The sequence below is a fragment of the Chiloscyllium plagiosum genome, unplaced genomic scaffold (genome assembly GCF_037043375.1).
Source record: "Chiloscyllium plagiosum isolate Xiang-an unplaced genomic scaffold, Cpla_swu_hap1 HiC_scaffold_110, whole genome shotgun sequence".
Taxonomy (NCBI): domain Eukaryota; kingdom Metazoa; phylum Chordata; class Chondrichthyes; order Orectolobiformes; family Hemiscylliidae; genus Chiloscyllium; species Chiloscyllium plagiosum.
Window position 1 is genome coordinate 167,860 of NW_028270249.1, and position 27,921 is coordinate 195,780.

The window sequence follows — 27,921 nt, forward strand, 5'->3', positions numbered from 1 at the left end:
CCTATCCCTGGGTTTGGGAGTGATTGTGGTGTGAAACAGACAGGGATCCTGTTCCCAGTCCCTATCCCTGGGTTAGGGAGGGATTGTGGTGTGAAACACACAGTGTCCTACTCTCCGGGAATATGAGTGCACGCTGTTTGAATGTTGTGGTCTGTCTGATGCCTCTGGTACGTCACAGTTAAGTCGTCTGTCTCTCCTCAGCCCGTTCTCTGTTCCCACTGTAGGCCAGGAGAGAGGAATTGTGTGTGAGCTGTCTGGTATACTGCGTCAGATCATGGAGTAGCGTTGTGAAGGCTGAGTTGTCCCACCCTCTCACCAATTCCCAGCTTCCTTCACAAGGCACTGGGCTCCCTTCTGTCAGTGAGATGGGAGACTGGGGGGTTTATCTGTTAATTCCTGCAGTCACAAGTGACTTGTTGTCTGATTCTATCCCCCATCTCCCTGTGTTTGTCTTCACAGAGAACGGAACCTGTCCCATTGCAAGGAGGCTGACGATGTTGTGCAACACGACCCTGGGAAAAGACTGCAAGAACGACACGCAGTGCGACGTGTGGCAGAGGTGCTGCCTGGCCAAGGGCTGCGGTGGGAAATGTGTCCCAACATTCATCAGTAAATGTGAGTATCCATCACTGCATTGCTTCCCACAGGTTTGTTTGATAATCCCGAGTGTGCTGAACAGGACCAATGTGAGCAGTGTCGAGGGAGCTTTACACTGTACCTATGAGCATGGTGTCTCTATCCTGATAGTCGACGCTGTAGAGGAAGCATTACTCTGTATCTAATACCACTCTGTCCGTGTCGCGAGAGTGTTTGATAGAGGACAGTGGAAACATTACACTGTATGTGAACAAATTGACCAAGTGAAAGCTCATTCTCTCCTTCAGTTTTGCGAAAGAAATGCCCAGAACATTCCCGTGTGTCTTTTCTCTGCAAGAAAAACTGGACTCGATCCTGTGAGGATGATGATGATTGTCCTTCCTATGAACAGTGCTGTGAGATTGGATGTGGCAAGAAATGTGTCTCCTCATTCAGGCACGGTAAGGATTACGGTCTGACAGAGTGTTAGCAGGGGAATGGTCTGGGGCAAGATTGTTCAGCAGAACAGAGACTGCAGGGTGCAGAGAGAGGGAGTCCCGAGACTGCGGGGAGCAGAGAGAGGGAGACCCGAGACTGCAGGGAGCAGAGTGAGAGAGTCCCGAGACTGCAGGGAGCAGAGTGAGAGAGACCCGAGACTGCAGGGAGCAGAGTGAGAGAGACCCGAGACTGCAGGGAGCAGAGTGAGAGAGTCCCGAGACTGCAGGGAGCAGACTGAGAGTCCCGAGACTGCAGGGAGCAGAGTGAGAGAGACCCGAGACTGCAGGGAGCAGACTGAGAGAGTCCCGAGACTGCAGGGAGCAGACTGAGAGAGTCCCGAGACTGCAGGGAGCAGAGTGAGAGAGTCCCGAGACTGCAGGGAGCAGACTGAGAGAGTCCCGAGACTGCAGGGAGCAGAGTGAGAGAGTCCCGAGACTGCAGGGAGCAGAGTGAGAGAGTCCCGAGACTGCAGGGAGCAGAGTGAGAGAGTCCCGAGACTGCAGGGAGCAGAGTGAGAGAGTCCCGAGACTGCAGGGAGCAGAGTGAGAGAGACCCGAGACTGCAGGGAGCAGACTGAGAGAGACCCGAGACTGCAGGGAGCAGAGTGAGAGAGTCCCGAGACTGCAGGGAGCAGAGTGAGAGAGACCCGAGTCTGCAGGGAGCAGAGTGAGAGAGACCCGAGTCTGCAGGGAGCAGAGTGAGAGAGACCCGATACTGCAGGGAGCAGACTGAGAGAGTCCCGAGACTGCAGGGAGCAGACTGAGAGAGTCCCGAGACTGCAGGGAGCAGACTGAGAGAGTCCCGAGACTGCAGGGAGCAGAGTGAGAGAGACCCGAGACTGCAGGGAGCAGAGTGAGAGAGTCCCGAGACTGCAGGGACCAGACTGAGAGAGTCCTGAGACTGCAGGGAGCAGAGTGAGAGTCCCGAGACTGCAGGGAGCAGAGTGAGAGAGTCCCGAGACTGGCGGAAGCAGACTGGGAGAGTCCCGAGACTGCAGGGAGCAGAGTGAGAGAGTCCCGAGACTGGCGGAAGCAGACTGGGAGAGTCCCGAGACTGCAGGGAGCAGAGTGAGAGAGTCCCGAGACTGCAGGGAGCAGAGTGAGAGAGTCCAGAGACTGCAGGGAGCAGAGTGAGAGAGACCCGAGACTGCAGGGAGCAGACTGAGAGAGTCCCGAGACTGCAGGGAGCAGAGTGAGAGAAACCCGAGACTGCAGGGAGCAGAGTGAGAGAGTCCCGAGACTGCAGGGAGCAGACTGAGAGAGACCCGAGACTGCAGGGAGCAGAGTGAGAGAGACCCGAGACTGCAGGGAGCAGAGTGAGAGAGTCCCGAGACTGCAGGGAGCAGAGTGAGAGAGACCCGAGACTGCAGGGAGCAGACTGAGAGAGACCCGAGACTGCAGGGAGCAGACTGAGAGAGTCCCGAGACTGCAGGGAGCAGAGTGAGAGTCCCGAGACCGCAGGGAGCAGAGTGAGAGAGACCCGAGACTGCAGGGAGCAGAGTGAGAGAGACCCGAGACTGCAGGGAGCAGACTGAGAGAGTCCCGAGACTGCAGGGAGCAGACTGAGAGAGACCCGAGACTGCAGGGAGCAGACTGAGAGAGTCCCGAGACTGCAGGGAGCAGAGTGAGAGTCCCGAGACCGCAGGGAGCAGAGTGAGAGAGACCCGAGACTGCAGGGAGCAGAGTGAGAGAGACCCGAGACTGCAGGGAGCAGAGTGAGAGAGTCCCGAGACTGCAGGGAGCAGACTGAGAGAGACCCGAGACTGCAGGGAGCAGAGTCAGAGAGTCCCGAGACTGCAGGGAGCAGAGTGAGAGAGACCCGAGACTGCAGGGAGCAGAGTGAGAGAGACCCGAGACTGCAGGGAGCAGACTGAGAGAGTCCCGAGACTGCAGGGAGCAGAGTGAGAGAGACCCGAGACTGCAGGGAGCAGAGTGAGAGAGACCCGAGACTGCAGGGAGCAGAGTGAGAGAGACCCGAGACTGCAGGGAGCAGAGTCAGACAGTCCCGAGACTGCAGGGAGCAGAGTGAGAGAGACCCGAGACTGCAGGGAGCAGACTGAGAGAGTCCCGAGACTGCAGGGAGCAGACTGAGAGAGTTCCGAGACTGCAGGGAGCAGTCTGAGAGAGTCCCGAGACTGCAGGGAGCAGACTGAGAGAGACCCGAGACTGCAGGGAGCAGAGTGAGAGAGTCCCGAGACTGCAGGGAGCAGACTGAGAGAGTCCCGAGACTGCAGGGACCATAGTGAGAGAGACCCGAGACTGCAGGGAGCAGAGTGAGAGAGTCCCGAGACTGCAGGGAGCAGACTGAGAGAGTCCCGAGACTGCAGGGAGCAGAGTGAGAGAGTCCCGAGACTGCAGGGAGCAGACTGAGAGAGACCCGAGACTGCAGGGACCAGACTGAGAGAGACCCGAGACTGCAGGGAGCAGACTGAGAGAGTCCCGAGACTGCAGGGAGCAGAGTGAGAGAGACCCGAGACTGCAGGGAGCAGACTGGGAGAGTCCCGAGACTGCAGGGAGCAGAGTGAGAGAGACCCGAGACTGCAGGGAGCAGACTGAGAGAGTCCCGAGACTGCAGGGACCAGACTGAGAGAGTCCCGAGACTGCAGGGAGCAGAGTGAGAGAGACCCGAGACTGCAGGGTGCAGACTGAGAGAGTCCCGAGACTGCAGGGAGCAGAGTGAGAGAGTCCCGAGACTGCAGGGAGCAGAGTGAGAGAGACCCGAGACTGCAGGGAGCAGAGTGAGAGAGTCCCGAGACTGCAGGGAGCAGACTGAGAGAGTCCCGAGACTGCAGGGAGCTGAGTGCGAGTGTCCCGAGACTGCAGGGAGCAGACTGAGAGAGATCCGAGACTGCAGGGAGCAGAGTGAGAGAGTCCCGAGACTGCAGGGAGCAGACTGAGAGAGTCCCGAGACTGCAGGGAGCAGAGTGAGAGAGACCCGAGACTGCAGGGAGCAGAGTGAGAGAGTCCCGAGACTGCAGGGAGCAGACTGAGAGAGACCCGAGACTGCAGGGAGCAGAGTGAGAGAGACCCGAGACTGCAGGGAGCAGAGTGAGAGAGACCCGAGACTGCAGGGAGCAGAGTGAGAGAGTCCTGAGACTGCAGGGAGCCAAGTGAGAGAGTCCCGAGACTGCAGGGAGCAGACTGAGAGAGTACCGAGACTGCAGGGAGCAGACTGAGAGAGTCCCGAGACTGCAGGGAGCAGACTGAGAGAGTCCCGAGACTGCAGGGAGCAGAGTGAGAGAGACCCGAGACTGCAGGGAGCAGAGTGAGAGAGTCCCGAGACTGCAGGGTGCAGAGTGAGAGAGTCCCGAGACTGCAGGGAGCAGAGTGAGAGAGTCCCGAGACTGCAGGGAGCAGACTGGGAGAGTCCCGAGACTGCAGGGAGCAGACTGAGAGAGTCCCGAGACTGCAGGGAGCAGAGTGAGAGTCCCGAGACTGCAGGGAGCAGAGTGAGAGAGTCCCGAGACTGCAGGGAGCAGACTGAGAGAGTCCCGAGACTGCAGGGAGCAGACTGAGAGAGTCCCGAGACTGCAGGGAGCAGAGTGAGAGAGTCCCGAGACTGCAGGGAGCAGACTGAGAGAGTCCCGAGACTGCAGGGAGCAGACTGAGAGAGTCCCGAGACTGCAGGGTGCAGAGTGAGAGAGTCCCGAGACTGCAGGGAGCAGAGTGAGAGAGTCCCGAGACTGCAGGGAGCAGACTGAGAGAGTCCCGAGACTGCAGGGAGCAGACTGAGAGAGACCCGAGACTGCAGGGAGCAGAGTGAGAAAGGCCCGAGACTGCAGGGAGCAGAGTGAGAGAGTCCCGAGACTGCAGGGAGCAGACTGGGAGAGTCCCGAGACTGCAGGGAGCAGACAGGGAGAGTCCCGAGACTGCAGGGAGCAGAGTGAGAGAGTCCCGAGACTGGCGGAAGCAGACTGGGAGAGTCCCGAGACTGCAGGGAGCAGAGTGAGAGAGTCCCGAGACTGCAGGGAGCAGACTGAGAGAGTCCCGAGACTGCAGGGAGCAGAGTGAGAGTCCCGAGACCGCAGGGAGCAGAGTGAGAGAGACCCGAGACTGCAGGGAGCAGAGTGAGAGAGACCCGAGACTGCAGGGAGCAGAGTGAGAGAGTCCCGAGACTGCAGGGAGCAGACTGAGAGAGACCCGAGACTGCAGGGAGCAGAGTCAGAGAGTCCCGAGACTGCAGGGAGCAGAGTGAGAGAGACCCGAGACTGCAGGGAGCAGAGTGAGAGAGACCCGAGACTGCAGGGAGCAGACTGAGAGAGTCCCGAGACTGCAGGGAGCAGAGTGAGAGAGACCCGAGACTGCAGGGAGCAGAGTGAGAGAGACCCGAGACTGCAGGGAGCAGAGTGAGAGAGACCCGAGACTGCAGGGAGCAGAGTCAGACAGTCCCGAGACTGCAGGGAGCAGAGTGAGAGAGACCCGAGACTGCAGGGAGCAGACTGAGAGAGTCCCGAGACTGCAGGGAGCAGACTGAGAGAGTTCCGAGACTGCAGGGAGCAGTCTGAGAGAGTCCCGAGACTGCAGGGAGCAGACTGAGAGAGACCCGAGACTGCAGGGAGCAGAGTGAGAGAGTCCCGAGACTGCAGGGAGCAGACTGAGAGAGTCCCGAGACTGCAGGGACCATAGTGAGAGAGACCCGAGACTGCAGGGAGCAGAGTGAGAGAGTCCCGAGACTGCAGGGAGCAGACTGAGAGAGTCCCGAGACTGCAGGGAGCAGAGTGAGAGAGTCCCGAGACTGCAGGGAGCAGACTGAGAGAGACCCGAGACTGCAGGGACCAGACTGAGAGAGACCCGAGACTGCAGGGAGCAGACTGAGAGAGTCCCGAGACTGCAGGGAGCAGAGTGAGAGAGACCCGAGACTGCAGGGAGCAGACTGGGAGAGTCCCGAGACTGCAGGGAGCAGAGTGAGAGAGACCCGAGACTGCAGGGAGCAGACTGAGAGAGTCCCGAGACTGCAGGGACCAGACTGAGAGAGTCCCGAGACTGCAGGGAGCAGAGTGAGAGAGACCCGAGACTGCAGGGTGCAGACTGAGAGAGTCCCGAGACTGCAGGGAGCAGAGTGAGAGAGTCCCGAGACTGCAGGGAGCAGAGTGAGAGAGACCCGAGACTGCAGGGAGCAGAGTGAGAGAGTCCCGAGACTGCAGGGAGCAGACTGAGAGAGTCCCGAGACTGCAGGGAGCTGAGTGCGAGTGTCCCGAGACTGCAGGGAGCAGACTGAGAGAGATCCGAGACTGCAGGGAGCAGAGTGAGAGAGTCCCGAGACTGCAGGGAGCAGACTGAGAGAGTCCCGAGACTGCAGGGAGCAGAGTGAGAGAGACCCGAGACTGCAGGGAGCAGAGTGAGAGAGTCCCGAGACTGCAGGGAGCAGACTGAGAGAGACCCGAGACTGCAGGGAGCAGAGTGAGAGAGACCCGAGACTGCAGGGAGCAGAGTGAGAGAGACCCGAGACTGCAGGGAGCAGAGTGAGAGAGTCCTGAGACTGCAGGGAGCCAAGTGAGAGAGTCCCGAGACTGCAGGGAGCAGACTGAGAGAGTACCGAGACTGCAGGGAGCAGACTGAGAGAGTCCCGAGACTGCAGGGAGCAGACTGAGAGAGTCCCGAGACTGCAGGGAGCAGAGTGAGAGAGACCCGAGACTGCAGGGAGCAGAGTGAGAGAGTCCCGAGACTGCAGGGTGCAGAGTGAGAGAGTCCCGAGACTGCAGGGAGCAGAGTGAGAGAGTCCCGAGACTGCAGGGAGCAGACTGGGAGAGTCCCGAGACTGCAGGGAGCAGACTGAGAGAGTCCCGAGACTGCAGGGAGCAGAGTGAGAGTCCCGAGACTGCAGGGAGCAGAGTGAGAGAGTCCCGAGACTGCAGGGAGCAGACTGAGAGAGTCCCGAGACTGCAGGGAGCAGACTGAGAGAGTCCCGAGACTGCAGGGAGCAGAGTGAGAGAGTCCCGAGACTGCAGGGAGCAGACTGAGAGAGTCCCGAGACTGCAGGGAGCAGACTGAGAGAGTCCCGAGACTGCAGGGTGCAGAGTGAGAGAGTCCCGAGACTGCAGGGAGCAGAGTGAGAGAGTCCCGAGACTGCAGGGAGCAGACTGAGAGAGTCCCGAGACTGCAGGGAGCAGACTGAGAGAGACCCGAGACTGCAGGGAGCAGAGTGAGAAAGGCCCGAGACTGCAGGGAGCAGAGTGAGAGAGTCCCGAGACTGCAGGGAGCAGACTGGGAGAGTCCCGAGACTGCAGGGAGCAGACAGGGAGAGTCCCGAGACTGCAGGGAGCAGAGTGAGAGAGTCCCGAGACTGGCGGAAGCAGACTGGGAGAGTCCCGAGACTGCAGGGAGCAGAGTGAGAGAGTCCCGAGACTGCAGGGAGCAGAGTGAGAGAGTCCCGAGACTGCAGGGAGCAGAGTGAGAGTCCCGAGACTGCAGGGAGCAGACTGAGTGAGACCCGAGACTGCAGGGAGCAGAGTGAGAGAGACCCAAGACTGCAGGGAGCAGAGTGAGAGAGTCCCGAGACTGCAGGGAGCAGAGTGAGAGAGACCCGAGACTGCAGGGAGCAGACTGAGAGAGTCCCGAGACTGCAGGGAGCAGACTGAGAGAGTCCCGAGACTGCAGGGAGCAGAGTGAGAGAGTCCCGAGACTGCAGGGAGCAGACTGAGAGAGTCCCGAGACTGCAGGGAGCAGACTGAGAGAGTCCCGAGACTGCAGGGAGCAGACTGAGAGAGACCCGAGACTGCAGGGAGCAGACTGAGAGAGTCCCGAGACTGCAGGGAGCAGAGTGAGAGAGTCCCGAGACTGCAGGGAGCAGAGTGAGAGAGTCCCGAGACTGCAGGGAGCAGAGTGAGGGAGTCCCGAGACTGCAGGGAGCAGAGTGAGAGAGTCCCGAGACTGCAGGGAGCAGACTGAGAGAGTCCCGAGACTGCAGGGAGCAGACTGAGAGAGTCCCGAGACTGCAGGGAGCAGAGTGAGAGAGACCCGAGACTGCAGGGAGCAGACTGAGAGAGTCCCGAGACTGCAGGGAGCTGACTGAGAGAGTCCCGAGACTGCAGGGAGCAGACTGAGAGAGTCCCGAGACTGCAGGGAGCAGAGTGAGAGAGTCCCGAGACTGCAGGGAGCAGAGTGAGAGTCCCGAGACTGCAGGGAGCAGAGTGAGAGAGTCCCGAGACTGCAGGGAGCAGAGTGAGAGAGTCCCGAGACTGCAGGGAGCAGACTGAGAGAGTCCCGAGACTGCAGGGAGCAGACTGAGAGAGTCCCGAGACTGCAGGGAGCAGACTGAGAGAGTTCCGAGACTGCTGGGAGCAGAGTGAGAGTCCCGAGACTGCAGGGAGCTGACTAAACGTGGCCTGAGACTGGAGGGAGCAGACTACGGTCGGCCCCAGTCTGTAGGCTGATCCAATTATAAATGTGGACCATGGAACTCCTGAAAACAGCAAGTATATCCCTGATGGGGATTCCCTGTCGGTCTCGCCCTCTCGTGTGTAAATCGAGCCTTACATCGGAATGTTGTGTTTCCAGGTGAGAGACCCGGAGAGTGCTCCAGCCCAAGTCAACTGAGCTATGTGTGTAACACAACTCTGGGCAGGGAATGTCGAAATGAGAGCGACTGTGGTAGATGGGGCACGTGCTGCATTACCCCGTGTGGGTCAAGATGTGTCCTCAGGCATTTCAGAAATGGTGAGTTCTTCTTATCTGAGCTTCACTCACTGTCCATCTGGTGTTACTGAATGGATGTGTTGCGGGACAGGACAGAGCAGTGTTTCAATGTGTATCTCACCATGTGCTGTCCCTGTCCTTGGGGAGTTTGATGGGGGCAGGACAGAGGGAGCTGCACTCTGTATCTGACCTCACGCTGTCCCTGTCCTGGGAGTGTTTGATGGGGGCAGGACAGAGGGAGCTGCACTCTGTATCTGACCTCACGCTGTCCCTGTCCTTGGGGAGTTTGATGGGGGCAGGACAGAGGGAGCTGCACTCTGTATCTGACCTCACGCTGTCCCTGTCCTGGGAGTGTTTGATGGGGGTGATGGAGAGACAGCTTTACTCTGTATCTAACCCCATGCTGTCCCTGTCCTGGGAGTGTTTGATGGGGGTGAGGGAGAGACAGCTTTACTCTGTATCTAACCCCATGCTGTCCCTGTCCTGGGAGTGTTTGATGGGGGACATTACAGAGGGAGGTGCACTCTGTATGTGACCCATGCTGTCCATGTACTGCGGTTCTTTGATGTGGGACAGTGCAGAGGAAGCTGTCCTCTGTATCTACCACCGCGCTGTCCCTATCCTGGGAGCGTTTAGTGCGGACAGTGCAGAGTGAACTTTACTCTGTATCTGATCCCATGTTGTCCGTGTAGTGCGGTTCTTTGATGTGGGACAGTGTAGAGGAAGCTGTCCCCTGTATCTAACTCCGTAGTGTCCCTGTCCTGGGAATGTTTGATGGCGACAGTGTGGAGGGAGCATTACTCATTATGTAACCCCATGCTGTCCCTGTTGTGGGGACAATGTTTAATGGGGACAATGCTGACGGAGCTTGACACAATATCTATACCCGTGCTGTCCCTGTCCTGAGACTGTTTAATGGGGACAATGTAGAGGCGTCTTTACTCTGTGTCTAACCCCGTGCTGTCCCTGTCCTGGGAGTGTTTAGTGGGGACAATGTAGAGGGTTCTTTACTCTGTATCTAACCCTGTGCTGTCCCTGTCCTGGGAGTGTTTAATGGGGTCAATGTAGAGGGTTCTTTACTCTGTGTCTAACCCCGTGCTGTCCCTGTCCTGGGAGTGTTTAATGGGGTCAATGTAGAGGGTTCTTTACTCTGTGTCTAACCCCGTGCTGTCCCTGTCCTGGGAGTGTTTAATGGGGACAATGTAGAGGGGTCTTTACTCTGTGTCTAACCCCATGCTGTCCCTGTCCTGGGAGTGTTTAATGGGGACAATGTAGAGGGGTCTTTACTCTGTGTCTAACCCCGTGCTGTCCCTGTCCTGGGAGTGTTTAATGGGGACAATGTAGAGGGGTCTTTACTCTGTGTCTAACCCCGTGCTGACCCTTTCCTGGGAGTGTTTAATGGGGACAATGTAGAGGGCTCTTTGCTCTGTGTCTAATCCCGTGCTGTCCCTTTCCTGGGAGTCTTTAATGGGGACAATGTAGAGGGGTCTTTACTCTGTGTCTCACTCCGTGCTGTCCCTGTCCTGGGAGTGTTTAATGGGGACAATGTAGAGGGGTCTTTACTCTGTGTCTAACCCCGTGCTGACCCTGTCCTGGGAGTGTTTAATGGGGACAATGTAGAGGGGTCTTTACTCTGTGTCTAACCCCGTGCTGTCCCTGTCCTGGGAGTGTTTAATGGAGACAATGTAGAGGGGTCTTTACTCTGTGTCTAACCCCGTGCTGTCCCTGTCCTGGGAGTGTTTAATGGGGACAATGTAGAGGGCTCTTTACTCTGTGTCTAACCCCGTGCTGTCCCTGTCCTGGGAGTGTTTAATGGGGACAATGTAGAGGGCTCTTTACTCTGTGTCTAACCCCGTGCTGTCCCTGTCCTGGGAGTGTTTAATGGGGACAATGTAGAGGGGTCTTTACTCTGTGTCTAACCCCGTGTGGGTCTGTCTCTCTCTTTTCTCCCAATGGAAGACGACGGGCAGTGCCCTCGCCCAGACCATCTTGCCCGTGTGTGTAACTCCACTTTTGGGAAGGTGTGTGACTCCGACCAAGATTGCGCTGGATCTCAAAGATGCTGTGATGCTGGGTGTCAGAAACGTTGTGTCCTGTCGTTCTACAGAAAGTCTCATGGAGGTAGTTCCTGGTCCAAAGGGCATGGCTGCTTAACCTGTCTGTATGAGGCAGCTCTGTGAGCTTTCCTTCTTTATATCTCACTTTGTGTCTGTGGTATATTTCCCTTTGCCTCTCTTTGTGCATTCCTGCAGCACATCTCTCTCTCTCTCTCTCTGTGACGTCATTTCATCTCCTGCTTTTGCATGTCTGTCTGTTTCTCTCTCTCTCTCTCTCTTTGTCTGTCTGTCTCTGTGTCTCTCTGTCTTTCTCTCTGTCTCTCTCTGTCTTTGTCACATTCCACTCTCTCTTTCTCAGTCATGCCTCTCCATCAGTCCCTCTGTGTCGCTATCTCTCCCGACTCTCTGTAGCCCTGTTTCTCTGTCACCTCTCATTCTGTCTGTCTGTTGCATGTGTTTCTGTCTTTCTCAGTCATGTCTTTCCTTCTGTCACTTGCTCTCTGTGTCGCTATCTCTTCTCCCGCTTGGCCCCTCTCTCTCTGTCCCCGCGCTTTCTGTCTGTCGGCTGCATGTTCCTGTCTCTCTCTCTCCGTCTTTGTCACATTTCTCTCCCTGTTCCTCACCTTTTTTGTCTCCCTCTCACTCTGCCCCTTCCCTCTCCCACCCATTCCCCCCAACACCTCTCCTGATCTCTCCTATAACCGGAACTATTACATTTGCAGACTCGGGGAAATCTAAGGAGTGTCCTAAGCCGTCCTCCCTGGATCGTGTCTGCAGGATGAATCACAGCGTCTCGTGTGAAGATGATGAGGATTGTGGCAAGTGGAGGTCGTGTTGTGAGACGCCGTGTGGTAGACGCTGTGTCCACCCCTTCATGGGGCAGAACAGGAGTTTGTCAGTCTCAGGTAACTGCGTACATTCCATAATCCTTCGATCATACCAGACTGGGATCACCGGGCACCACATCTCCCGAGGTTGAACTGTACTCTGGCGTGTACTGTTACCCGGTCTCCTTGTCACCTCGGGACACCACACACAGTTTGTATCTCTGCAATCGCGGTGGAATGGATTGGTGTTGGGAATGTAGTCGGCACAGTCGAGGGTTGGGGGTGTAGTGCCTCCTGTTGCGAACTTGCTCGTTGCACCAATAAAGCTACTACGTCCTGATGTCCTTGATGAGGCCTTCCTCTGTGTCTGAGCTGTGTCTATCTCTCTCCCTTTCCCTGTCCCTCCCTCCCTCCCTCTCTCTCTGTGACAGATCGGACATCTGGAATGTGTCCTTCTCCTGCTCGCCTCTCTGCTGTGTGTAATCTGAAGTACGGTGAGCTGTGTGAGGACGATGATGACTGCTACGCATGGCAGATGTGCTGCAACACCAGCTGTGGGCAACGCTGTGTCCATTCCTACCGCAGCAGGAGTAAGTCACCCAGTTTACTTAGCACCACCCTACCCTCTCCCTCCCCACCCACAACCTCCACCCCAGAGCATGTTCATCAGGGATCGGGAGACACAGAAAGTCACTGTGTTTGTGTTGCTATTTCTGCGTATGTGTGAATGTGTGTCTCTCGCTCTCTCCCTCGCTCTCGGTCTTTCCCTCTGTCAATGGACGTCTCTGCGACATTGGGCAGACATGATCAGTTCTTCGAACTCTGTCTTTCTTGTCAGTTTGTGTGTCTCTCTTTTTTTCCCTTTCTCTTTCCATCTCTATATCTATGTTTGTTTATTTCTCTCTTTTTGTCTGTCTCTGTCTTCCTCTGTCCCCGCCTCTCTTGCTGTCTCTGTCTATCTCTCCTGCTCCCTATTACTGTTCTCTTTCTCTCTCACCCTCTCTCTCTTCCCCTCGCTCTCTCTCTCTCCCCCTCACTCTGTCTCTATTTCTTTCTTTCCCCCTCTCTCTCTCTCTCTCTCTCCCTCTCTCTGTCTCTCTCTGTCTCTCTCTCCCTGTCTCTCTCTCTCTCTCCCCCTCACTCTGTCTCTATTTCTTTCTCTCCCCCTCTCTCTCTCTCTCTCTCTCTCTCTCCCTATCACCCTGCCCCTGAGCTCGGGGCGAAGTCAGTGAATGATAGTTCAAGCAGCAGCAGCAGCAGTTTCTGAAGCTAAGATGGAGCCTCTGTCTCTGTAGGGAGCGAGCAAAGGTGTCCCTCACCTTCCAGACTGAGCCACGTCTGTACCATGAGTTTCCACACTCAGTGCAATGAGGACAGCGACTGCGAGGGCTGGCAAACCTGCTGCAATACCACCTGTGGGAATAGATGTGTCTTCAAGTTCCTGTCCAGACGTAAGGCACCACTTCTGTTAAGCTCTGTGTATCATCCCACTGGCTACAGGTATCGAGCCAGGAGGGTTTGTTGGTGGGACAGTGTGGTGTGAGCTGCACCCTGTATCTAACCCCATGCTGTCCCTGTCCCTGAGAGTGTTTGATCGGGGGGATGGTGTACAGAGACCTTTACTCTGTATCTAACCCCATGCTGTCCCTGTCTCTGGGAGTGTTTGATTGGGGGACGGTGTTGGGAGACCTTTACTCTGTATCGAACCCCATGCTGTCCCTGTCCGTGGGAGTGTTTGATCGGGGGGATGGTGTACAGAGACCTTTACTCTGTATCTAACCCCATGCTGTCCCTGTTCCTGGGAGTGTTTGATCGGGGGGATGGTATAGAGAGACCTTTACTCTGTATCTAACCCCATGCTGTCCCTGTCTCTGGGAGTGTTTGATCAGGGGTATGGTGTAGAGGGACCTTTACTCTGTATCTAACCCCATGCTGTCCCTGTCTCTGGGAGTGTTTGATCAGGGGTATGGTGTAGAGGGACCTTTACTCTGTATCTAACCACATGCTGTCCCTGTCCGTGGGAGTGTTTGATCGGGGGGATGGTGGAGAGAGACCTTTACTCTGTATCTAATCCCATGCTGTCCCTGTCCCTGGGAGTGTTTGATCGGGGGGATGGTCTTGAAGGAGCTTTACTCTGCACCTAACCCCATGCTGTCCCTGTCCCTGGGAGTGTTTGATCAGGGAGTTTGGTGTAGGGAGACCTTTACTCTGTATCTAACCCCATGCTGTCCCTGTCCATGGGAGTGTTTGATCGGGGGGATGGTGAAGAGAGACCTTTACTCTGTATCTAACGCCCCTGGGAGTGTTTGATCGGGGGATGGTGTAGAGAGACCTTTACTCTGTATCTAACCCCATGCTGTCCCTGTCCATGGGAGTGTTTGATCGGGGGGATGGTGAAGAGAGACCTTTACTCTGTATCTAACCCCCCTGGGAGTGTTTGATCGGGGGGATGGTGTAGAGAGACCTTTACTCTGTATCTAACCCCATGCTGTCCCTGTCCATGGGAGTGTTTGATCGGGGGGTTGGTGTAGAGAGACCTTTACCCTGTATCTAACCCCATGCTGTCCCTGTCCCTGGGAGTGTTTGATCGGGGGGATGGTGTAGAGAGACCTTTACTCTGTATCTAACCCCATGCTGTTCCTGTCCTGTGGGAGTGTTTGATTGAGGGGGAATGTTGTGGAGGAAGCTTTACTCTGTATCTAACGCCATGCTGTCCCTGTCCTGTGGGAGCGTTTGAATGGGGAGATGGTGTAGGATACCTTTACTCTATATCTAACCCCATGCTGTCCCTGTCCCTGGGAGTGTTTGATCTGGTGGATGGGGTAGGGAGACCTTTACTCTGTATCTCACCCCATGCTGTCCCTGTCCCTGGGACGGTTTGATCGGGGAGATAGTGTAGAGGGAGCTTTACTCTGTATCTCACCCCATGCTGTCCCTGTCCCTGGGAGTGTTTGATCGGGGGAAGTTGCAGAGGGAGCTTTACTCTGTATCTAACCCCATGCTGTCCCTGTGCGTGGGAGTGTTTGATCGGGGGGATGGTGTAATGGGTCCTTTACTCTGTATCGAACCCCATGCTGTCCCTGTCCGTGGGAGTGTTTGATTGGGGGGATGGTGTAGAGAGACCTTTACTCTGTATCTAACCCCATGCTGTCCCTGTTCCTGGGAGTGTTTGATCGGGGGGAATGGTGTAGAGAGACCTTTACTCTGTATCTAACCCCATGCTGTCCCTGTCCTTGGGAGTGTTTGATTGGGGGATGGTGTTGGGAGACCTTTACTCTGTATCTAACCCCATGCTGTCCCTGTCTCTGGGAGTGTTTGATCAGGGGTATGGTGTAGAGAGACCTTTACTGTGTATCTAACCACATGCTGTCCCTGTCCCTGGGAGTGTTTGATCGGGGGGATGGTGTAGAGGGACCTTTACTCTGTATCTAACCCCATGCTGTCCCTGTCCGTGGGAGTGTTTGATCGGGGGGAAGGTGGAGAGAGACCTTTACTCTGTATCTAATCCCATGCTGTCCCTGTCCCTGGAAGTGTTTGATCGGGGGATGGTCTTGACGGAGCTTTACTCTGCACCTAACCCCATGCTGTCCCTGTCCCTGGCAGTGTTTGATCAGGAGGATGGTGTGGAGAGACCTTTACTCTGTATCTAACCCCATGCTGTCCCTGTCCCTGGGAGTGTTTGATCAGGGGGATGGTGTAGAGGGAGATTTACTCTGTATCTAACCCCATGCTGCCCCTGTCCTGTGGGAGTGTTTGATCGGGGGGATGGTGTAGAGAGACCTTTACTCTGTATCTAACCCCATGCTGTCCCTGTCCCTGGGAGTGTTTGATCAGGGGGATGGTGTAGAGAGACCTTTACTCTGTATCTAACCCCATGCTGTCCCTGTCCCTGGGAGTGTTTGATCGGGGGGATGGTGTAGAGAGACCTTTACTCTGTATCTTACCCCATGCTGTGCCTGTCCCTGGGAGTGTTTGATCAGGGGGATGGTGTAGAGAGACCTTTACTCTGTATCTAACCCCATGCTGTCCCTGTCCCTGGGAGTGTTTGATCAGGGGGATGGTGTAGAGAGACCTTTACTCTGTATCTAACCCCATGCTGTCCCTGTCCATGGGAGTGTTTGATCGGGGGGTTGGTGTAGAGAGACCTTTACCCTGTATCTAACCCCATGCTGTCCCTGTCTTTGGGAGTGTTTGATCAGGGGTATGGTGTAGAGGGACCTTTACTCTGTATCTAACCCCATGCTGTCCCTGTCCTGTGGGAGTGTGACCCTCTCCATATGTCCTGATGTGACCGTCAGTTTGTTCCTTCCAGCGACCCAGTGCCCTGCCTCCACCCGCTTGGACCCATTCTGTGAGATGAAGTTGGGAGACGTGTGTCAGAATGACACTGACTGCCATGCCTGGTCATCCTGCTGCGATGCCACCTGTGGAAAGAGATGTGTACCTCGTTTCCTCATGAGCCGTAAGTGATCAGTGTGTCTTTGTTTGATCAGAGACTATGGTGTGGTGATTACAGTACATGGCAGTGTGGGCAGGGAGCTGGGTGTGTGTGTCTGGGTATCAGTGTGGGTGTGTGTGTGGGTGAGTGTGGGTGTGTGTGTGGGGTGTGTGTGTGTGTGTGGGGTGTGTGTGTGTGTGTATGTGTGAGTCTGCGTGTGTGCATGTGTGAGTCTTTGTGTCTGTGTGTGTGTGTCTATGTGTGTGTCTGTCTGTGTGTGTGTGTGTGTGTGTGTATCTCTGTGTGTGTGTGTGTGTATGTGTCTGTGTGTGTCTCTGCGTGTGTGTGTGGTCTGTGTGAGTCTGCGTGAGTGCATGTGTGAGTCTTTGTGTGTTTGTGTGTGTCTATGTGTGTGTGTGTGTCTGTGTGTGTGTCTATGTGTGTGTGTGTGAGTCTGCGTGAGTGCATGTGTGAGTCTTTGTGTGTGTGTGTCTATGTGTGTGTGTCTCTGCGTGTGTGTGTGTGTGTGTGTAAGTCTGCGTGAGTGCATGTGTGAGTCTTTGTGTGTGTGTGTCTATGTGTGTGTTTGTCTATGTGTGTGTGTGTGCGCGCGCGTCCGCGGCATAGGGGGATGTGAGCGGGTGGTATTCGGAGATTCACCTGGAATTGCCTAAATACCTGAGGCTTCCTGAATCCCGGGGCTGTGGAGCTGGTCTGTCAGTGATGGAAGAGCCGTGGGAGTCCCTCGTGTCTCACTCGAGCAGATCCAAGGGAGTTGTGTGTTTCCGTACAACCGTATCCATACTGTCTCTGTGTTGTCCAGGTGATGATACCTGTCCTGCTCCCCACCGCCTGGAGCCCATGTGTGACCTGAAACTCGGAGATCGTTGCAGCGGAGATGAAGACTGTGATGCCTGGCAGAGCTGCTGTGAGAGCAAATGTGGAAATATCTGTATCCCCAGCTTCATGGATGATGGTACGTTGTGGGGATGACACTGTGAGGGAGATGTTGTGGAGAGCAACAGAGAGAGAGAGAGTGACAGAGAGAGGAGGGGGCACTGGGAAGATGGGAGAGAGAGAGTGAGACAGGGAGAGCAAAGGGGACGAGGAGAATGGGACACAGAGAGAGAGAGAGAGAGAGACAGGAGGGGGCACTGGGAAGATGGGCCAGAGAGAGGGAGACAGAGAGAGACAGGGAGAGAGAGACAGGGAGAGAGAGACAGAGAGAGAGAGACAGAGGGAGAGAGAGACAGAGGGAGAGAGAGAGAGCAAAGGGGACCAGGAGAATGGGACACAGAGAGAGAGAGAGACAGAGAGAGGAGGGGGCACTGGGAAGATGGGACACAGAGAGAGAGCGATGGATACTGTGTGTGTGTGTGAGACTGTGTGTGTGTGTGAGAGAGAGAGAGAGCGAGGGACTGTGAGAATGGGAGAGGCAAACAAAGAGAGAGAGGGGAGCGAAGAGATTGAGGTAGAGAGGCGAGGGAAGAATGAGACAGAGTGAGGGGAGGAATGAGGCAGACAGACTCTGGGTGACATGACGGAGGAATGAGAGAGGGACATAGAAAGGGACATGGAAGGACTGGGAGAGCGGCTGGTGGGAAATATGATTGGACAGATGGTGTGTTCAAACCAGAGAGTAGCGGAGGATGAAGGAGTCCAAACAACTCGAGACGTTACACAGACGAGACTTAGGTTTAGATTTCTATTTTATTTTCACATGTCGTGGAGTAGAGGAATCCAGGAACACAGTGTAAAAGGTATTCTTCATTCTTCATTCCAGCAAGATGGAATTGGTGAGAGAGACCGAGAGGGAGAAATAGAGATAGACAGAAAGATATTAATGTTCTACCCCAGCACTGACCCTCCGACAGTGCCTGCTCCCTCAGCAGTGACCCTCAGGCAGTGCCTGCTCCCTCAGCAGTGACCCTCAGACAGTGCCTGCTCCCTCAGCAGTGACCCTCAGACAGTGCCCACTCCCTCAGCACTGACCCTCAGACAGTGCCTGCTCCCTCAGCAGTGACCCTCCGACAGTGCCTGCTCCCTCAACACTGACCCTCCGACAGTGCCTGCTCCCTCAGCACTGACCCTCCGACAGTGCTTGCTCCCTCAGCACTGACCCTCCGACAGTGCCTGCTCCCTCAGCACTGACCCTCCGACAGTGCCTGCTCCCTCAGCACTGACCCTCCGACAGTGCTTGCTCCCTCAGCACTGACCCTCCGACAGTGCCTGCTCCCTCAGCAGTGACTCTCCGACAGTGCCTGCTCCCTCAGCACTGACACTCCGACAGTGCCTGCTCCCTCAGCACTGACCCTCAGACAGTGTCTGCTCCCTCAGCACTGATCCTCAGACAGTGCCCGCTCCCTCAGAACTGACCCTCCATCAGTGCCTGCTCCCTCAGCACTGACCCTCCGTCAGTGCCTGCTCCCTCAGCACTGACCCTCAGAAAGTGCCTGCTCCCTCAGCACTGACCTTCAGACAGTGCCTGCTCCCTCAGCACTGACCCTCCGACAGTGCCTGCTCCCTCAGCACTGACCCTCAGACAGTGTCTGCTCCCTCAGCACTGACCCTCAGACAGTGCCTGCTCCCTCAGCACTGACCCTCAGACAGTGCCTGCTCCCTCAGCACTGACCCTCAGACAGTGCCTGCTCCCTCAGCACTGCCCCTCCGTCAGTGCCTGCTCCCTCAGCACTGACCCTCAGAAAGTGCCTGCTCCCTCAGCACTGATCCTCAGACAGTGCCTGCTCCCTCAGCACTGACCCTCAGACAGTGCCCGCTCCCTCAGAACTGACCCTCCATCAGTGCCTGCTCCCTCAGCACTGACCCTCAGAAAGTGCCTGCTCCCTCAGCACTGACCCTCAGACAGTGCCTGCTCCCTCAGCACTGACCCTCAGACAGTGTCTGCTCCCTCAGCACTGACCCTCAGACAGTGCCTGCTCCCTCAGCACTGACCCTCAGTCAGTGCCTGCTCCCTCAGCATTGACCCTCAGTCAGTGCCTGCCCTCTCAGCACTGACCCTCAGACAGTGCCTGCTCCCTTAGCACTTATCCTCAGACAGTGTCTGCTCCCTCAGCACTGACACTCCGTCAGTGCCCACTCCCTCAGCACTGACCTTCCGACAGTGCCTGCTCCCTCAGCACTGACCCTCCGTCAGTACCTGCTCCCTCAGCACTGACCCTCCAACAGTGCCCACTTCCTCAACCATGACCCTAGATCATTGCCTGCTCCCTCAGCACTGACCGTCCGACAGTGCCTGCTCCCTCAGCCCTGACCCTCAGTCAGTGCCTGCTCCCTCAGCACTGACCCTCAGACAGTGCCTGCTCCCTCAGCACTGACCCTCAGACTGTGTCTGCTCCCTCAGCCCTGACCCTCAGACAGTGTCTGCTCCCTCAGCACTGACCCTCAGACAGTGCCTGCTCCCTCAGCACTGACCCTCAGTCAGTGCCTGCTCCCTCAGCACTGCCCCTCAGACAGTGCCTGCTCCCTCAGCAATGACCCTCCGTCAGTGCCCGCTCCCTCAGCACTGACCGTCAGACAGTGTCTGCTCCCTCAGCCCTGACCCTCAGACAGTGTCTGCTCCCTCAGCACTGACCCTCAGACAGTGCCTGCTCCCTCAGCACTGACCCTCAGACAGTGTCTGCTCCCTCAGCACTGACCCTCAGACAGTGTCTGCTCCCTCAGCACTGACCCTCTGACAGTGCCTGCTCCCTCAGCACTGACCGTCAGACACTGCCTGCTCCCTCAGCACTGACCCTCTGACAGTGCCTGCTCCCTCAGCACTGACCCTCTGACAGTGTCTGCTCCCTCAGCACTGACCGTCAGACAGTGCCTGCTCCCTCAGCACTGACCCTCCAACAGTGCCTGCTCCCTCAGCACTGACCGTCAGACAGTGCCTGCTCCCTCAGCCCTGACCCTCCGTCAGTGACCCACTGACAGTCATGCCTCTGCCAATCTCCCCCTTTCCCCTCCTCCTGTAATCTCCTTGTTGTTGTGTTGTAGATGAGGAAGGAGAGTGCCCTGATCCGTCCCGGGTGAAGAGGCATTCGAATGTGTCGTGTGTGACAGATGAGGAATGCGGGAGCTGGGAACAATGCTGCGACCTGGGCTGCGGAAGGAAATGTGTTTACAGCAGCTCACTGCACAGTAAGGACAGTGTGAAGCCAGACCATCAGAGGGTCTTCCCATGGACAATGTGGTATCACTGCACTGAGAAACCCCCTCTCACTCTCACACTCACATATACACACACACACACTCATATAGATAGACACATACACACACACACACACTCATATAGATAGACACATACACGCACATATACACACACTATATACACACACACATGCGCACACTCTCATATATGCACTCACACACATGCACTCACACACACACATACTCACATCCACACACACATGCACACGCTCACGCACACATATATACAGACAGGCACGCGTACATGTACACAGATACATGCACACAGTCACTCACAGACACGTACACACACACAAACACACACACGTACAAAGACACACCCACAAAGAGACATGAGGTCTCACACACACGCAGTCTCTCTCTCACACACACACACACACTTATTCACACATAAACACACACACACTCACACTGACACACACACACTCACATATGCAGACACACACACTCACATATGCACACACACACACACTCACACTGACACACACACACACACGCTGACACACACACGCGCAGTATCACACACAGACACACACACGCGCGCAGTATCACACACACAGTGATGCAAATGGCCAAGCCTGTGACCCTCTGCTCTGACCGAGGTGGGATTACAGACGAGGCCTTTCACTGCTGTGTCTATGCTGACTTCTCTTAAAGTGACATCTGTCTCCTTCCAGCACTCACACTCTACCTGACCTTTCCCCTTGTCCGAATCTCCAGGACCTTTGTGCTCCCTCAGCCAGCGCACTGGAGGCAATGGAGCACTGTCTGTGAGCCCAGCTCTAACCAGGGTTGGAGAAGGAGGTGGTGTGGCTTTGGGTGGTAATGGGGAGGTGGTTGGACGGTGGGTGCAGTGAGTTATTGTCCCTGGATTTGACTTTGGAGGAGTCTGGAGGCCTGTGTCTGTAAAGGAGGGTGGTATGCTCAGATCAGGCTCTGTAATAATGTCTCATTATCTATGCCCACACAGAGGGAGAGTCACAGTGCCCACACAGCCGTACCCTGGGCAAGGTCTGTAACATGACGTTGGGAGATGAGTGTGAGGCAGATGCTGACTGTGACCATTGGCAAATGTGCTGTGACGCTGGCTGTGGAAAAAGATGCGTTTTCCGATTCTTCAAAGGAGGTGAGGGGTCATCTGGTGATGGTTGTGGGGTGGGGGGATGTTATGGGGGGACACTGGATAGGGGAGCATGACATCTATATATAACCCAGTGATGGGAGTGTTTGATTGGGTCAGTGTAGAGGGAGGTTTCCTCTGTATCTTACCCCATGCTGCCCCACTCCTGGGAGTGTTTGATTAGGTCAGTGTAGAGGGAGGTTTCTCCTGTATCTAACCCCATGCTGTCCCTGTCCTGGAAGTGTTTGATGGGGTCAGTGTAGAGGGAGATTTCCTCTGTATCTAACCCCATGCTGTCCCTGTCCTGGGAGTGTTTGATGGGGTCAGTGTAGAGGGAGATTTCCTCTGTATCTTACCCCATGCTGTCCCTCTCCTGGGAGTGTTTGATGGGGACAGAGTAGAGGGAGATTTCCTCTGTATCTTACCCCATGCTGTCCCTCTCCTGGGAGTGTTTGATGGGGACAGAGTAGAGGGAGATTTCCTCTGTATCTAACCCCATGCTGTCCCTGTCCTGGGAGTGTTTGATGGGGACAGTGCAGAGGGAGGTTTCTCCTGTATCTTACCCCATGCTGTCCCTCTCCTGGGAGTGTTTGATGGGGACAGAGTAGAGGGAGATTTCCTCTGTATCTTACCCCATGCTGTCCCTGTCCTGGGAGTGTTTGATGGGGACAGTGTAGAGGGAGATTTCCTCTGTATCTTACCCCATGCTGTCCCTCTCCTGGGAGTGTTTGATGGGGACAGTGTAGAGGGAGATTTCCTCTGTATCTTACCCCATGCTGTCCCTGTCCTGGGAGTGTTTGATGGGGTCAGTGTAGAGGGAGATTTCCTCTGTATCTTACCACATCCTGTCCCTGTCCTGGGAGTGTTTGATGGGGTCAGTGTAGAGGGAGATTTCCTCTGTATCTTACCCCATGCTGTCTCTCTCCTGGGAGTGTTTGATGGGGACAGTGTAGAGGGAGGTTTCCCCTGTATCTTACCCCATCCTGTCCCTGTCCTGGGAGTGTTTGATGGGGTCAGTGTAGAGGGAGATTTCCTCTGTATCTTACCCCATGCTGTCCCTGTCCTGGGAGTGTTTGATGGGGTCAGTGTAGAGGGAGATTTCCTCTGTATCTTACCCCATGCTGTCTCTCTCCTGGGAGTGTTTGATGGGGACAGTGTAGAGGGAGGTTTCCCCTGTATCTTACCCCATCCTGTCCCTGTCCTGGGAGTGTTTGATGGGGTCAGTGTAGAGGGAGATTTCCTCTGTATCTTACCCCATGCTGTCTCTCTCCTGGGAGTGTTTGATGGGGACAGTGTAGAGGGAGATTTCCTCTGTATCTTACCCCATGCTGTCCCTGCCCTGGGAGTGTTTGATGGGGACAGTGTAGAGGGAGGTTTCGCCTGTATCTTACCCCATGCTGTCCCTCCCCTGGGAGTGTTTGATGGGGACAGTGTAGAGGGAGATTTCCTCTGTATCTAACCCCATGCTGTCCCTCTCCTGGGAGTGTTTGATGGGGTCAGTGTAGAGGGAGATTTCCTCTGTATCTTACCCCATGCTGTCTCTCTCCTGGGAGTGTTTGATGGGGACAGTGTAGAGGGAGGTTTCCCCTGTATCTTACCCCATCCTGTCCCTGTCCTGGGAGTGTTTGATGGGGTCAGTGTAGAGGGAGATTTCCTCTGTATCTTACCCCATGCTGTCTCTCTCCTGGGAGTGTTTGATGGGGACAGTGTAGAGGGAGATTTCCTCTGTATCTTACCCCATGCTGTCCCTGCCCTGGGAGTGTTTGATGGGGACAGTGTAGAGGGAGGTTTCGCCTGTATCTTACCCCATGCTGTCCCTCCCCTGGGAGTGTTTGATGGGGACAGTGTAGAGGGAGATTTCCTCTGTATCTAACCCCATGCTGTCCCTCTCCTGGGAGTGTTTGATGGGGTCAGTGTAGAGGGAGATTTCCTCTGTATCTAACCCCATGCTGTCCCTGTCCTGGGAGTGTTTGATGGGGACAGTGTAGAGGGAGATTTCCTCTGTATCTAACCCCATGCTGTCCCTGCCCTGGGAGTGTTTGATGGGGACAGTGTAGAGGGAGATTTCCCCTGTATCTTACCCCATGCTGTCCCTGCCCTGGGAATGTTTGATGGGGACAGTGTGGAGGGAGATTTCCTCTGTATCTAACCCCATGCTGTCCCTGCCCTGGGAGTGTTTGATGGGGACAGTGTAGAGGGAGATTTCCCCTGTATCTTACCCCATGCTGTCCCTGCCCTGGGAGTGTTTGATGGGGACAGTGTAGAGGGAGATTTCCTCTGTATCTAACCCCATCCTGTCCCTGTCCTGGGAGTGGTTGATGGGGACAGTGTAGAGGGAGATTTCCTCTGTATCTTACCCCATGCTGTCCCTCTCCTGGGAGTGTTTGATGGGGACAGTGTAGAGGGAGGTTTCCCCTGTATCTAACCCCATGCTGTCCCTGTCCTGGGAGTGTTTGATGGGGACAGTGTAGAGGGAGCTTTCCTTCCAGGTTAAAACAATAAGGAGAGATGTATTCTTTACACTTTGCTGTGTGTATGATCGTTGGGGACCATGTAGACTGAGAGAGACTTGCTCAGTTTCCATCCTGTCCATCCGGAGGTGTTTAACCTGAGACTCTGACTGAGCTTTAACCCAGTCTTTTCCCTTTCCTTCTGCTCTCCAGAGAATGGGAGCTGCCCAGATGCCAGGCGCCTTACCCCGATGTGCAATGTTAACTACGGCCAGGAATGTACAAATGACGATGACTGTGATCTGTGGCTCTCGTGCTGTGAGGCCGGATGTGGGAAGAGATGTGTCCATCGGTATCACAAACACGGTGAGGATGACTGACCCTCCCATCCCCCCCTTTAGCAAACACTGCACACGCCTGGTGGAGACAATCTGTCTGAGGCAGAGACCCCTCTCTGTCCCAGGAACCCAATCTCCCTGCCCCCTGCAGTTGGAGTATTCAGTTTGAGGGTGTCCCCTCTCAGTAGGAGACTCCATCCCAGGTCCCAGCTCATCCAGAGCCATTTCAGGATCATTCCCAATGGGAGCGAGTCTCCCCCAGTCTACTATATCCCATTGGAAAGCCAGCCCCAGTCTGCCCAATCCTGTCGCCATCAGCTTGTACCCATTGGAAGGTGCTGCTCACAAAACTGACACCCATTTGCCACCCTCTCTGTATTCCCCATTCCCATTTCCCCCAGTCCCAGCTCCCCCCATCTCCCATTTCACCTTACTCACTGAGCTGTCATGTTTGGCCAACCCAGAATGGAAACCAGTGTGAAACCCTCCCTCCTCATTGTCACACTGCCATACCCAATCTACCCCTTTGTCTCCAGGCTTCCCCTTGTTTTTCCCTGGATCATCCCCTACTCCGTATAACCAGGGCGGTGCTGAATTTCCATCCGGCCTCTCACTGAATTCTGATCTGACCCGATAACAGGAAAGCGAGACGCAGAGTGTCCCAAACCATTCCAGATGCGACATATCTGTGACCGGGACGATGCCGAGGAGTGTGAGGTAGACGAAGACTGCGCAAGGTGGAAGCAGTGCTGTAACGTCGGGAACTGCGGCAAACGCTGCGTCTATGGGGTCCAGAGGCGAGGTAAGAGAGGGAGAACTCATCTCTCAAAGAGGAGAGTGTACGAGAGAGGTGCAGTTCTGTGAGGGAAGAGAGAGATGCCCGTGAGTGAAGGAGAGGGGTTAGCTCCAGGTGTGTGTGGGAGTGGAGTGTGGTCCCTGAGTGTATGTGAGAGAGGAGAGTGGTCCCTGTGTGTGTGTGAGAGGAGAGTGGTCCCTGTGTGTGTGTGTGAGAGGAGAGTGGTCTCTGTGTGTGTGTGAGAGGGGAGTGGTCCCTGTGTGTGTGTGGGAGTGGAGTGTGGTCCCTGTGTGTGAGAGGGGAGTGGTCCCTGTGTGTGTGTGTGAGAGGAGAGTGGTCCCTGTGTGTGTGTGTGAGAGGAGAGTGGTCCCTGAGTGTGTGTGTGTGAGAGGAGAGTGGTCCCTGTGTGTGTGAGAGGAGAGTGGTCCCTGTGTGTGTATGTGAGAGAGGAGAGTGGTCCCTGTGTGTGTGTGTGAGAGGAGAGTGGTCCCTGAGTGTGTGTGTGTGAGAGGAGAGTGGTCCCTGTGTGTGTGAGAGGAGAGTGGTCCCTGTGTGTGTGTGTGTGGGAGGAGAGTGGTCCCTGTGTGTGTGGGAGAGGAGAGTGGTCCCTGTGTGTGTGTGAGAGAGGAGAGTGGTCCCTGTGTGTGTGTGAGAGGAGAGTGGTCCCTGTGTGTGTGTGAGAGAGGAGAGTGGTCTCTGTGTGTGTGTGTGTGGGAGGAGAGTGGTCCCTGTGTGTGTGAGAGGACAGTGGTCCCTGTGTGTGTGAGAGGACAGTGGTCCCTGTGTGTGTGAGAGGACAGTGGTCCCTGTGTGTGTGAGAGGAGAGTGGTCCCTGTGTGTGTGAGAGGAGAGTGGTCCCTGTGTGTGTGAGAGAGGAGAGTGGTCCCTGTGTGTGTGTGAGAGGAGAGTGGTCCCTGTGTGTGTGTGTGAGGAGAGTGGTCCCTGTGTGTGTGAGAGAGGAGAGTGGTCCCTGTGTGTGTGTGAGAGGAGAGTGGTCCCTGTGTGTGTGTGTGAGAGGAGAGTGGTCCCTGTGTGTGTGTGTGTGAGAGGAGAGTGGTCCCTGTGTGTGTGTGAGAGGAGAGTGGTCCCTGTGTGTGTGAGAGGAGAGTGGTCCCTGTGTGTGTGTGAGAGGAGAGTGGTCCCTGTGTGTGTGTGAGAGGAGAGTGGTCCCTGTGTGTGTGTGTGTGCGAGGAGAGTGGTCCCTGTGTGTGTGTGAGAGGAGAGTGGTCCCTGTGTGTGTGAGAGGAGAGTGGTCCCTGTGTGTGTGAGAGGAGAGTGGTCCCTGTGTGTGTGAGAGAGGAGAGTGGTCCCTGTGTGTGTGAGAGAGGAGAGTGGTCCCTGTGTGTGTGTGAGAGGAGAGTGGTCCCTGTGTGTGTGTGAGAGGAGAGTGGTCCCTGTGTGTGTGTGTGAGAGGAGAGTGGTCCCTGTGTGTATGTGAGAGGAGAGTGGTTCCTGTGTGTGTGTGTGAGATGAGAGTGATCCCTGTGTGTGTGTGTGAGAGGAGAGTGGTCCCTGTGTGTGTGTGTGAGAGGAGAGTGGTCCCTGTGTGTGTGTGTGAGAGGAGAGTGGTCCCTGTGTGTGTGTGAGAGGAGAGTGGTTCTTGTGTGTGTGTGTGAGAGGAGAGTGGTCCCTGTGTGTGTGTGAGAGGAGAGTGGTTCTTGTGTGTGTGTGAGAGGAGAGTGGTTCCTGTGTGTGTGTGAGAGAGGAGAGTGGTCCCTGTGTGTGTGTGTGAGAGGAGAGTGGTCCCTGTGTGTGTGAGAGGAGAGTGGTCCCTGTGTGTGTGAGAGAGGAGAGAGGTCCCTGTGTGTGTGTGTGAGAGGAGAGTGGTCCCTGTGTGTGTGTGTGAGAGGAGAGTTGTCCCTGTGTGTGTGAGAGGGGAGTGGTCCCTGTGTGTGTGAGAGGCGAGTGGTCCCTGTGTGTGTGTGAGAGAGGAGAGTGATCCCTGTGTGTGTGTGAGAGGTGAGTGGTCCCTGTGTGTGTGTGAGAGGAGAGTGGTCCCTGTGTGTGTGAGAGGAGAGTGGTCCCTGTGTGTGTGAGAGAGGAGTGCGATCCCTGTGTGTGTGTGAGAGGAGAGTGGTCCCTGTGTGTGTGTGAGAGAGGAGAGTGATCCCTGTGTGTGTGTGAGAGGTGAGTGGTCCCTGTGTGTGTGTGAGCGGAGAGTGGTCCCTGTGTGTGTGAGAGGAGAGTGGTCCCTGTGTGTGTGAGAGGAGAGTGATCCCTGTGTGTGTGTGAGAGGAGAGTGGTCCCTGTGTGTGTGTGAGGAGAGTGGTCCCTGTGTGTGTGAGAGGAGAGTGGTCCCTGTGTGTGTGAGAGGAGAGTGGTCCCTGTGTGTGTGTGAGAGGAGAGTGGTCCCTGTGTGTGTGTGTGAGAGGAGAGTGGTCCCTGTGTGTGTGAGAGGTGAGTGGTCCCTGTGTGTGTGAGAGGAGAGTGGTCCCTGTGTGTGTGTGAGAGGAGAGTGGTCCCTGTGTGTGTGAGAGGAGAGTGGTCCCTGTGTGTGTGAGAGAGGAGAGTGGTCCCTGTGTGTGTGTGTGAGAGGAGAGTGGTCCCTGTGTGTGTGTGTGAGAGGAGAGTGGTCCCTGTGTGTGTGTGTGTGAGAGGAGAGTGGTCCCTGTGTGTGTGAGAGGAGAGTGGTCCCTGTGTGTGTGTGAGGTGAGTGGTCCCTGTGTGTGTGAGAGGAGAGTGGTCCCTGTGTGTGTGTGAGAGGAGAGTGATCCCTGTGTGTGTGTGTGAGAGGAGAGTGGTCATTGTGTGTGTGTGAGAGAAGAGTGGTCCCTGTGTGTGTGTGAGAGGAGAGTGGTCCCTGTGTGTGTGTGAGAGAGGAGAGTGGTCCCTGTGTGTGTGTGAGAGGAGAGTGGTCCCTGTGTGTGTGTGAGAGGAGAGTGGTCCCTGTGTGTGTGTGTGAGAGGAGAGTGGTCCCTGTGTGTGTTTGTGTGAGAGGAGAGTGATCCCTGTTTGTGTGTGAGAGGGGAGTGGTC

At 55.7% G+C, this 27,921-nt stretch overlaps 1 protein-coding gene across 1 annotated transcript in view; it reads left to right on the top strand.

Moving 5' to 3' along the window:
* Positions 1-27,921, top strand: part of LOC148134080 (uncharacterized) — a gene marked incomplete at its 3' end in the record, with an annotated part of 104,952 nt that overhangs the window by 25,670 nt on the left and 51,361 nt on the right. Inside the window, exons 11-23 of the mRNA XM_087985696.1 lie at positions 460-615; positions 885-1,037; positions 8,571-8,729; positions 10,668-10,829; positions 11,488-11,670; positions 12,024-12,182; positions 12,888-13,043; positions 15,905-16,054; positions 16,854-17,006; positions 20,030-20,173; positions 21,213-21,368; positions 24,026-24,178; positions 24,791-24,952. Coding sequence (XP_087841822.1) covers positions 460-615; positions 885-1,037; positions 8,571-8,729; positions 10,668-10,829; positions 11,488-11,670; positions 12,024-12,182; positions 12,888-13,043; positions 15,905-16,054; positions 16,854-17,006; positions 20,030-20,173; positions 21,213-21,368; positions 24,026-24,178; positions 24,791-24,952 — 2,046 coding nt within the window. The remainder of the gene's footprint in view (positions 1-459; positions 616-884; positions 1,038-8,570; positions 8,730-10,667; positions 10,830-11,487; positions 11,671-12,023; positions 12,183-12,887; positions 13,044-15,904; positions 16,055-16,853; positions 17,007-20,029; positions 20,174-21,212; positions 21,369-24,025; positions 24,179-24,790; positions 24,953-27,921) is intronic.